At 43.1% G+C, this 12,230-nt stretch overlaps 1 protein-coding gene across 1 annotated transcript; it reads right to left on the bottom strand.

Annotated features, from left to right (window-relative positions):
- Positions 1-1,242: 1,242 nt before the first annotated feature.
- On the bottom strand, positions 1,243-11,714 carry LOC143339301 (cilia- and flagella-associated protein 337). The gene is made up of 15 exons (XM_076760471.1): positions 11,644-11,714; positions 10,117-10,363; positions 9,877-10,023; positions 8,667-8,789; positions 8,417-8,588; positions 8,291-8,337; positions 8,058-8,195; positions 7,707-7,895; positions 6,794-6,985; positions 6,231-6,698; positions 5,913-6,062; positions 3,594-3,763; positions 2,371-2,510; positions 1,515-1,678; positions 1,243-1,446 (listed from the first exon to the last, which is right to left on the bottom strand). The coding sequence occupies exons 1-15, from the start codon at positions 11,712-11,714 to the stop codon at positions 1,243-1,245; spliced, it is 2,622 nt and encodes an 873-aa protein (XP_076616586.1).
- Positions 11,715-12,230: the final 516 nt, after the last annotated feature.

Here is a 12,230-nt window from a genome sequence, read left to right as displayed (position 1 = left end):
GGCCAAAAACTGGGCAAGTTATAGCCATAACTCTGCTAACTCTGCTACTCTACAACATACTAACATACTCACAATGATGATGCTAACATGCTGATGTTGAGCAGGTATGTTTCCCACGCTCTCTCTCTTAGTTTAGTGCGTCAGCATGTAAATATTCGCTCATTAATGTCACCGCCATCCATCCAATAGTAGTTGAGCTGTTTCATTCTGGACCAAGCTGATGGTGGTCAGCCAACTGTCAGTGCCATCCTGAGAGCCAAGGCGCTAGCATGGCTACAAATGTTGTCAAGCGGTCTGCGGGTGGTTGACCAATCAGAAGCCACAGAGGAAGCGACGGACAGACAGTGAGTATGGCAGACAAGTTTTCACTCACTTCCTGAAACACACTAAATCACCACAACCCCCAATTTAAGTTTCAATACAGTCCTCCATGTCATACGTCTTCATTAGGAGACCACAAGCAGCACGTATTCACAAGAGTTCAACCATAACGTTAAACGTACGCATTAAATATACATATCGAAGCGTTTGCTGACTCTCTTTTTCACTTCACTCCATCCTCCTTAAATTAGGAGTGTTCTTTCCTTTACCCAACATGTGACAGAAATACAGTCAAGCACACAGCGAGGGGCCTGGGCCAAGCCCGAGTTTATGACCTTCAAACCAAACTGAAGTTTCTATTAAAGACTGTGGAAACAACGAGGGAAGTTTCTTTTCGGGGAAGATCTCAACCTTGACGTACTCCTCTACAGAACATTCTCCATATTAGATTTGGCACCAGACATTCAGGGCTCACTGTTGACATCATTATTTGCTTGGACATGTCCCTCACACTCTACTATGTATTGGCAGAACTGAATGATATAATCTCAGAATGGCTGCCATGTTTACACACGTCACCCTCAAAATGTGGCCTGTATAATCCAATATGCTTCACAGGCAGCATGCATGCAGTCATTTTTAGCATTTATGGCCTCCAATGCACCAATCATGGAGCAGTTAGCACACCACTGAGCGACACAGAGTCGATCTGTTAACCCTTAATGGGTTCAGCAAGCTTGCCAACTGAGAAAATGCATTTTTGTTCAGATTTGTTTCCCTACTAATGCGATTTTGTGTCATATATTCAAATATAATTTAATCACAGATGCACTGCCATTTCCAGGCTCCCTCTGGGACTGTTTCTCATGTTTCCTAATAACTGACACATGCTCCAGTGCAACACGCACAAGCTCATGAACCTCACCTCTGGTAAGTCGCTGGCTCAGTGATATTCCACATCACTTCCTGCCCGAAAGAGCCCACGTGCTCTCCATCTTTCGTCCACAGTCCAGCAGAGCCGTCAGCAGAGGCCGTGAGGACGAACGATCTGTCAGCCACCTCGAGGACTTCCACGCTCACTAACGCTCTCTTATGAGCCTGCCAACACTGCAGCAGAGGAGGCCGCTCACATACGGGCTGCACAGAAAGAGAATCTCAGATATATGGGCGTGTACAGTGCAAATACAGTATACTACACACGTCCTCACCTCGTGTTGGATGTCCAATGCAAAGTCACAGATGTCCCAGATCTGAAGGCAGCCTGCTGTGTCTCCAGAAACCAGGACGGTGTTTTTAGACTGATCTGAGCTCAGGGTCAGCACACGCTCACCTGGCTGCTCTGCAGCATAGAACTGGCCTGGGACGAGGTGGAAAAAACTGAATTGTACACATGTAATTTTCCAAAAACAGAGAAGTCAAATCTAGATGCTTTTGTATTGTCATTGTACCAATATTGTCCCGTCGGTTTGGGTTCTTCAAGGGTCACTCAAAGTTACATGCAAGCAGTTCTATTTCCAGTCCAACTCTGTGCCAGTTTCAATACGGTCCGGACTTAAATGACAAATGTTCTTCTGAGACAAATTGCTACCCTGTACAGTTTTCTGTTATGTCACACATCTCCCTACAATGTCACACTCTCAAATTCCTCTCTGCTAGACAAACACACACACGCACACACACAAATGCCCTCTGGCTCACTCATACACCCATGCAATGATCATACACATATGCAGCGGTCACAGTGCATGAATCCCACACCACTAAACACAGACAGGATCTGGAAAGAGACATAGTTGTGGGCTGCCAGGAATGGCACAGGCGTGAGGCCAAGTCGACAGTTCAGTCGAACTGTCACTGCTCTGGCTGTTTGTAAATCCATCTCACGGGAGGATCATTGAAGCTGACAGTTGCTTGTCAACCGCTCGTACGGTTTGGTGCTTCCACCTCCCTAATACGGTCAGAATTCTATTATAAATTCACGTCTTTTAACTTTCAGTTCTTCTGAATGACACTCTCTGCATCCACCCTCCCTCACTGCACCTCACTCACCATAAGTGTGCGTCTGTCCAGTGATGCTCCAACAGCAGAGACAGCCGGCCTGCGATGAGACCAGGACACCTCTGTTTCTCAACTTTCTGTTGCCAGCTCGATGCTGCAGGAACAAGAGGCTGTCCACAGGGGGCACCACTCTGGATGCACACAAGCAGAAAACAAACAAACAAACAAACAAACAATAGTAATGAATAACTTTGCACATTAAAATAATAAGTAACCACAATTATAAAATATGGATCATGGATTACGTGTTAGTTCACTGGCTTTAGTTCATGCTTTTTTAACGGTGTATTATTGTGCTGTTTTTCTTGGCAATATGCCACCCAGTCCAGTGGTTGAAATGTTCTTTACTTGAGTAAATGTACCGATAGAACAATGTAAAAATACATTACAAGCCAAAGTTCTGCATTCAAAATCTTATTCAATTAAAAGTGTCATTATATATTACATTATTTGACTGGTTATACTCATGTTGAATCTATGCATAAGAAGCATTTACTGTTGTAACTGGTCAAGATGGAGCTAGTTTTAACAAGTTTATGTACAGTTTTGTAGTTTAGTCCAGCCCAGCTGGTGGTCGGGCCCCTCTGAAGGATTACAAGATAAATCTGGGGGGTTTGGAGATAATTAATGAGGAGGAAAGAAGGAAAAACATAAATTTGTATTCATCATTTGGCCTTTCCACTGATCTTTGCTTTAAAGGCAATATTGGGTCATTTTACCTCTTGAACGTGACAACTAGTCACAAACCAGAAAGGGAACCACTGATTTAATCTAACAATGCATACTTCACAAGCACATTATATGCTTTTTAATGCAGTAAAAAGTACAATCTTTTCCTCTTAAGTGTAGTGGAGTAAATGTATAAGACATAAAATGAGTGTTTACTCTGACTTCACTGTGTTATCCTTCGTTTGCAGAGTAATAAATGAAGAGTGGAGTACAATAACTAGAGAACCATATGTTAACAAATGAACACACAAGAAATGTACAAACATAAACAAAAACAATGAATGATAGCGACCTGTCAATGTCAATTTGATAATATCAAAATTCATGAGGAGGATACATGACGGCTCCTCACATCTGCTCCGTGTTTATCATGTCACAAGTGATGGATGCAGGGAGGAGAAAATGCTTGTGTACTCAGAATGAGTTTACATTGGCACGGTATCATAGCAGCAAATGTTTAGCTTCCCCACCCTCTCCGTGTCGGCCTCTGCAGGTGGAGCACTGGTCCTTGCGTCTCCAGCCTCCAGATAATGACCTCTCCATCATGGCTCGCCGTGGCAACAACCCCCAGAGCAGAGCACTGACACACGGCCGAGATGTCTGATTTGTGGACACCGCTGGACTTCCACGACATGTCTGCTCTGACATATAAATCCTATAGGTACAGTACATGCACACGCAAATTTAAGTATTAAACAGCATCATTATTGTGGTATTGATAGTAAAAAAAAAACATTTGTTCCCAGTATTCAGACTGAAAAACAGAGTACTGTGTTGTCTTCTGGCTCTGCTGTGCACATGAGCTTGTTGGCTGAAATGGTGAAACTCTTTGCACATCCCACTGTGTGACAGTTCACAAATGGTCCAAAATAACATGTCATTGTTTGTGTTGCCTTGTGGAGAGAGGCTTTATTTCCTTCTCTGGTTTACTGCTTTTGTTTACACCTCTGGGCTACAATGTTGTGGTCAGCTCTTTAAAATGCTGGAAGCTCAGCATGTTGGACGTCAGAGGAGTCCTGGAGCAGACGTCCTGCGCGGCACAGGCGTCTTTGATCTCACCAGGTGCATGTGTAAATGAAGTTTACATCACTCGCTGATATTATTTACTCCCTGTCGCTGCATTTTATTATTATTATTTTTTTGCTTTCTGAAAAGGCCTGGCTCTGCTGACACCCGGGGCTTTACAACGAGAAACATTATGAGTGGGCACAAACAGGATTGAGAGTTTGCTGGAGGAGCGTGAATACTGAATGTTACTACTGTAGTCTTAAGGGGGTGAATCTGACTGCAGAGCAGATGGTACTTAAAGGCTGAAAGGCAAAATGTAAATGTGTATGCACATCTGCACAGCTGGACTTCTGTCTCTCATAGAAGTCCATGCTGGTGTTTATACTGGCATGGCCAATACTTCATCTGCATTACTTGAGACCTGAGTGTCAGCATGTATAAATGTGGATGTGGATGTGTTTTTATTACCCTCTGAACAGACACGGTTTTCACTAGTAATAAAAAGACACAAGGGGTCTGATTCAAATATATCACAGATTTACAGGAACTACATATTTAGTGCTACTGTCGCAGGAAATATTTTCGAAGGTGAAAATTCTTCTTCAGCTCAAACTGTTGTCAGCATTCATATGAAAAATGCAGTGTTTTAAGTCTGTACCAGATTAGTCACTATGGTGACAGCTGTTTGTGTGGAACTCATCATCCAGCATTCAACATCTGGGGAAGAACTTGTGGACGGGCAAAAGTGAGAAGGCTGAGACTTCTTGATGTGTGCATCTTGACATATTTAAGCTTTTCGGCCATTAGCGAATGTGTGTGCTGCACTTCCCACATTCACCTGTCACTCAAAAGCTTTTGTAATGTATTTAATGCTGTGATTTTCTGTTTCAGCAGGTGGTATGAGGGAAAGAGCTTGCAGACATGCACAAAAAAACTTGCATTTTTGTGTTATTTCATTTGCTTTGTTCTTCACACTGCTTCAAGTTTGATGGGCAAGGTCTTTACCACTTGCAGCAGTGTGAGGAAATGTTTTTAAGAGTGGGTCCCCGTGATGCACAGTCCTGCTGATAATTTTATATTCCACTGAGCTGATTGTGTTCATGTGCCAAGAAATGCAGCAATGCGCCAAAAAAAAAGCAAGGAGGAAGACTGCTGGCAAGGAATACATCTAAAAAGTTTCAAATTCCTCAAACATGGGCTTTGCAAGTGTTTTAAAGGGAGGAAATGCATGTTCATTATGTGTTGAGGATGTACAACACTGATTCCAAAAAAGCTGAGACGCTGTGTAAAAATAAAAACAGAATGTAACCAAACTGTGTTCACCAACAACAGTTTTATGAAGTGTTCCTGAGCCCATGTTCAACATAATGCATCAGTTAATCTAGGCATAATTTTGTTTGTTTACAAAAAACTTTAATGCTACCTTTAATGTCCTGTCTCTTGTCTTTCAATGAGAAAAGGGTCATAAAATCAAGACCTGGAATACCAGATTAAATTATTATTTTATTGTATCAGTTCCAAGCAGAGTGACTTAACACTTTCTGATTGTTGTTGATGTCCTGATGTTTCATGTCTCACCTTGTTGCAGTGATATACAGGTGCATTCCAAGACCCTGTGATATCACCTGTATGGTTGCAGGTGCTACAAAGCACACCTGTGACCACATCCAACCACACCAGAGGTGAAACAGGCTCAAAGGACTTCACCCAGAGAGGGCAGATCACTTCAGTCTGGTGTTAAGTTACTGTGTGAAAAACTGCTGTGGACTATCAATATAAAGCACCTTTAAGTTTACCTTGGCAGCGGCAATGTCGTACTGAACGATCCGTTGGCTCCATCCCACCGCGAGCAGCTGGTTGTCATGGAGACAGGCCAACCCAGCCACTTCAGAGTCGGTGACAGGCTCCAGCTTGTGCAAGTTGAGGCCGTTGAGTAAGTTCCACACCTGCTCAGGGGGCGATCACAAGAGGGTCTTCTCATCAACAACTTTTAAAATCTCTTATACATGTTGAATAAATATGGACACCAACTTTAGATACACTCATTGTATCAAACTTTATAAAATTAACAGTGATGTTGTACAAACTGATAGTGAGAGGAGGCAGTATTAAACCTTAATCGTGCCACTGCGAGCCCCCGTGATCAGTCTTCTGAGGGAGGAGTCTAGTGCCATGCAGGTGAGTTTATCTTCTCCGTGAGCATTCAAGATCTGAAGCTGCCTCCTCCCTGTCTCTACGTCCCACAGAGACACAGATGAGTCAGCATGTCCAGTCACCACCTGTCTCAGAGCAGAGCTGTACAGAGCACAAGAGAGGGCAGGGCCGCTTTGAAGTTTTGGTTCAGGGTCCCCTCCCTCACCCATCAACCATCCGCCCCCTCCTCTTCTTGTTTTGGCCAGATTGAGCAGTGCCAGGTAGTCTTTGCATCCCACCACTAAATGAGACTGTTCATGTGGAGGAGGACTCAGCAACAGGAAGGGGAAGTTGCCATGTTCTGGGATTCGACCTGGCTGCTGGCAGGGGAACTGCAGACAGACGGTTTTCAGACAGTGGTGGCTGGAAATGTCCCAAACCCTCAGCTCCTGATAAAGGAACAAACGTCACTTCATGAAACAAGCTCTGTTTGTGAGATGATTTATAAGCAATATAAATTTACTATATTTCCCTAATGACTCACAGCATCTCTGGAGTAGCTGAAGATCTGCCCAACAGGCTGGTAGATTGCAACATCCAACACAGCGGTGCGGTGACCCAGCAGTGTCACTACGGGACGTGTGGTCACAAATCGACTCCACAGTCTGACTGCTCGGTCACAACCTCCTGTGACCATCAACTGCAGAGATTCACTGTAGTCAAAGCATTTAGCTCCCTGAAATGAGACATAAAGACAGACAGTATAGAGTCTTGTAAACAGAAATGTACGTGAGCTAGTGTTTATTGGCTCTGTGATGTAAAGAACAAAGCATGGCCACTTCTAATGATTCCAATCAAGTTAGGTGGTTTCATGAGTTTGGGAGTTTTTAAGGCTGGGTTTATTGTTAAAATGTCCAGACAGTTTACTGCAGTATAAAATTAGTGTGCTTGTGCAAAAAAAGCCATTGTGAATAACAGGAAGCATCACCGCCCACTTTAATAATGTTTTGTTAGCATTACTTCTTTTCTCCACAGTCAGCGGCACAGTCTGCCCCTGCATGCTGGGCGGGAGTCAACTTTAGAAATAGTAACTTGATGTCTCACAATTCTTCAAGATAAAGAAAAATTCACTGAATGAACTGTGTATTATAGCATTTGTTAAGAAAGTTGATCTTCAAACCATGACCCACCCAGTTAAATCAGGGTCACTCAGACCAGGGTGCTGTGACCCACACGTGTTTGTCTGACCTCGATCCACATTGAGAGTGTGTATTTCATGCATATAAACATAAGAATGCTAATCACAATAATATGCACAGTTGTGATTTTGAGACATTATTATATGTCTCACCCAAATAATAAGGTAGGGCAGTTACATTAACTAATGACAATATTGAAGAAAAAACACATAATAACCTACTATTGAACGTCGATCAGGAAAAACTACACTGTGATACCTGCTTGAATTTCCAAATATAAGGCTCCTGCTTCAGTGTTAAATTCATAAAGACCACAGAGGTGGTGTCACTTTCTGATGAGGTCATGATGACGTTGGTGCCGGGCTCAAACATCACTCTGTTGATTGGTTCCTGGTGGATGTTGGGGATGTGACGGTAGGTGACCATGCTGCTGTGCTCACTCAGGTCCTGTTGTCACAATGGATGACAATAAATGCTTAAGTACTGTTTGTTAAATTGGAGTGCTTGTTATTGCTGCAATGTTATTTACTACTGAGGTCTGCATGACACATTTCACCACAGGAAACCAGGGACTGAGCTCAGTAATTCAACAGATGAGGCCAAGCTCACTGGGAAAAAGATCCTCTGTGGGCCATTTTCTTCCTTGGATGGATTCTTGAAAAGACCTTTAGATGGGTTCAGGAACCGCATGAGGTGGACCCCTCCTTTTTCATCCCCCAGTAGCAGCAGGGAGGGCTGGCCTGGACACTTAGAGGGAGAACCCACAAGGATTAAAGCGATGAATTTATTGCTTTCAGAGTAAATTTGTCCAATATAAAAGACCAAAGGAATAGGGCTCCTACCTGAGAGTCATGCCAATAACAAAGAGCTGTCGGGACACTACGAAACCCTTGGAGCAATGATGGGACAAACATTTAACATTTGAACATTTCAATCAGTTTAGTGGAATTTAGTACAATCAAGCATACCAAACAGGTGGACATCCTCAACTACACTGGCCGTGGAGACACTGAGGAAGTGCAAGTCCCTGCAGTCAGTTGCTACTGCAACCCTGTGGACGTTGCCCATATAGACAGCATCAGTGGTCCAGCCTCTGAATCTCCTCGTGTTGGCCACTTCCTCTGTTGGGTCTCCTGCAAGCTGGATTAAAGAGAATTGGATATAAATGTGTTTTGTGCTCCCATGTGGATGTAAATGTAGCGCCATGATGTCACTCACCCTGAGACTTTTGAGGATGTGTAGGCTGCTGTTCCAGACAGTGATCTGACCCCCTTTACTGACACTAATATAGCGGAGCGGGGGAGGGTGGGAAACAGCAACCACACGCATGGTTGGCTCCCGCTGCAAAGGGAAAAGTGGAGTAATATTATGTTTAGAAAAAAAATGTAGAGGGAGAAAATAGAAAAGTGACAAAAATAGTGCAGGAAGAAGGAAAATGCAGGAAGAAGGAAAATGCAGGAAGTCAATTTGTTTCCCCGCACAGATGCTGACGGCAACTTTTGGAGGAGTATCAAGGTGCTTCAGCCCTAAATACCAATTTTATTCATTTGTTAAAGCCGATGTGAAAAATCTGACTAACAGTGATAAGCCATGAAGAAATGCCCTTCAAAAACCACAGCCACCACCTGAATATTCACTCTTTTGCTACTGTGGAGCAGAAAAACTCTTGAACAAACTGTCAGATGCATGGCTGGCTAACATGGCTAACAGGTTAGCAAACAAATGACAACTTACACATACAGCAGACACAAAGCAACACTTTTTCCCCATTGTAGTCGTTTTTCTGTCTGACATCACTGTCTGACAAATGTAAATCCAATATTCACTTTCTTTTGTAGCTTTGTTTTGGTCTCTGCCAACTTCTGAGGATAATATGTGGCTTTCTATCTCGCTAACGTTGGACTTTCTTCACCAGCTAGCATAACTGCTATCTTTGACAGACTGCTGTGTGCCACTAAGCTGTTAGCTTCAAGTGTTCGCAAACCTTTTCTGCCTGGGAGTTGGTAAGAGTAAGACTGACCAGCATACTGTTACTGCTGTTAATTTGTGGATCATAAAATTAAAAAAACAAGCTAAAAGATTGTTTAAAGGTCCATAGAGTGGTAGTGATAATAACATTGCTCAATACAATGGTTTGTCACAACGACCATTTTCACATAGCAAACTTAGCTAACTGCTAGTCATTTAATTTAATTGGGGTTAGCTTGGTAACGGTTTGGTTATATTTTGTGTTATTACATTTATTTGTAAGGGACCAAGTACTAAAAAAAATTAGCTAATTTTACACAAATACAAAAGATGCTTAGATATTTAGCTGCTAGCTTTCCATCTTCTGTCCCCTGGCAGGTAGACACAAAGCAGTCTGGAGCATCCTGCAGAAATGCACCATCCCTTCTCATGTGACCTGATGTGGACTGCTGGATCCTACCTTGTTGTGAGAGCAGTGTCTGATCTGTGGCTGGGAGTCCAGGACAGCTGCTCTGGGGATGGAGGCACGCTCTCTCTCAGTGTACTCCAGAAGCAGGTAGGAACACAACTGCTGCCACTTCAACTGCCCGGTACAACTGATATCTACCTGGATAAGAAACAGTTTCAAGTCTCACAGTCATCACAGACGTCATCATCTGGAGGCCATCCTAAAATGTTTTTGATGGCACAGTGTCCTCACCTCACTGAAGAATCTCTCAACCCACGTGTCCTCAATATCTGGACCAACCACAGACCTCAGAACCTCCCGAAACTCTTCGAACTTCATTCCACGCTCCTCATTTCCTCCTCTGTTCCCTCTGCTCCTCCTGTCTGGTGCATTTTCCTGCATCTGTAATCCAGCTTTTGGACAGGTAAATGCATTTCTCAGGAGCTGCAGGTGCTCTGGGCTCAGTTTCTCTGCGGGACTGACCCCACAGGCTGGATCACTGCAGAATGGATCAATGTGTGCAGAAAATAGACAGTTTTTCAGCTCACTTATCCAATGAACACCAGTTAAATGTCTGGTAGACAAGATCTCTACTTTCAAGACTGCCGTGAGGAGCCATTTTTAGAGCTGTTTGAATATCACAGTTAAAGATTTAGTCCGCTAGCTCCATGCTGACATTTCACAGTTGTAGGATTTGGTGCCACTACTAAAATATGAGGAATATAATAATCATTATTCTTTAGAGATTCACTTAAGTTGGCAGCTGCTCTTAGTTTTATGACCAGCTCCTCAGGTGTGTTGTGTATTGGCAGCTGGGTCAAAACATGTAGGATTTAAGGATTAAGGACTAGGCGAAAACACTATGTCTGGGTGGGACTGAAGCCAGAAATTGATTAGGGACCATTTGATGTCTTGGCATGACTTATTTTAGCTTTTGATAGTGAGTTTTGACCGTTTATTAATTCCTTCCAGTCACTGACATCTGGTCAGATGAAGAATGATAGCAGCGCTCCCAAGTGGCAGCACTGAGACAACACAGTGCTGATACAAGAAAGTTTAAAATCACAGTATGACGCCATGAATACTCATCTGAAATATACAGCGAGTAACAGGAATATTTGTAAATTCAACATGTTTAATGTGTGTTTTTGATAAATAGGGGTTATGAGTGATATAACTGGGGAATAACTGATGGCGCAATAAATTTAAGAGATCAAAGTGTTCCTCACCACCAGCAGCCCCTGTGTGGCCCTGTTGCTCAGGGTGACTACAAGCTGCAACAATAAGTCACATGTCTCAGCATTGTGAGCTCTATTCCAGGTCCATTAGGACATGCATGAGTGGTCCTTTACATCATGCACATTTGTCACAATCAGCCATCGCTCACTGAACCATAAAATAATTAAGCCATAAAAAGTGTATTAGGCACTGAAAAAGGAGTGTAAAAGTTGTATCTGAAAGAGTTGGTGTGTGGGTGGGACGGAGGAAATCCTCAGACTCAGAGAGGAGAAAATATGTGAATCTGAACCAGAGAGATGCAACACAACTTCATAGAAAACTTCAAATTAAACTTGAATTTATTGAATTATGCAATCTTCTATCACATACCACAGCAATTGTATGACGAATATTATGCAGGAATATGATGAGGCACAGCCTACACGACATGTACAAGATTGACAAACAGGGTTTTAAATGCAGTGACAGGTCATACACATTTAATTAAGAGCGATCAGATACATTTATCCAGATCAAATAAGGAAGAACAAGAAAACTCACCAAAACCTGCTGTGTGGCACTTCTTTCTCATAACACAACCAAGGATTTCTGTTGTTTCTTAAGTTATCCATACTGATAAACTTAATAAACCCCTCTTTAAAGTCTTCCAAATGCCAGTTGCTGCTCCATCTTTTACAGATTGAAACCAGATTGGTCAGTGGTCTTCAGTTCCATGTCCTGGTGGCAAACAAAGATGCTGCAAAGTTCCCCTCAAAAGCACTGAGGCCAATCCGAGATCCTCACTGCGCTCTGAGTCCTCTGTCTTTTCAGGCACACATGATTCGCTCAGACAAAGCTTGTTTTCTCCAGACAGGGAAGGAATGTCCAGGTCCACGGATCAATGAGCCATCCGTCACAAGTGTTTGACCACTCCGAGAGGGGGAAAGTCAACACATCACTGGTGAGAAGACCGTGGGGAGATGATTGTTTCCAAAATAACTGCAAGTCTGCTGGGGGTAACAAAGCCGCAAACCACACAGACCAGCCCTCAGTGGATTAATCATTGAAAGAGGCAAAGTTAGCCAGGACCCAGGAGAGTTACGATTGGTAACTTTTGCACAAGGACAGTTCATCTTTTCTAACATAAT

Source organism: Chaetodon auriga, chromosome 20, assembly GCF_051107435.1.
Source record: "Chaetodon auriga isolate fChaAug3 chromosome 20, fChaAug3.hap1, whole genome shotgun sequence".
Taxonomy (NCBI): Eukaryota; Metazoa; Chordata; class Actinopteri; order Chaetodontiformes; family Chaetodontidae; genus Chaetodon; species Chaetodon auriga.
Note: the sequence above shows the minus strand (reverse complement) of the source record. Positions and strands in the feature narration are given on the sequence as shown.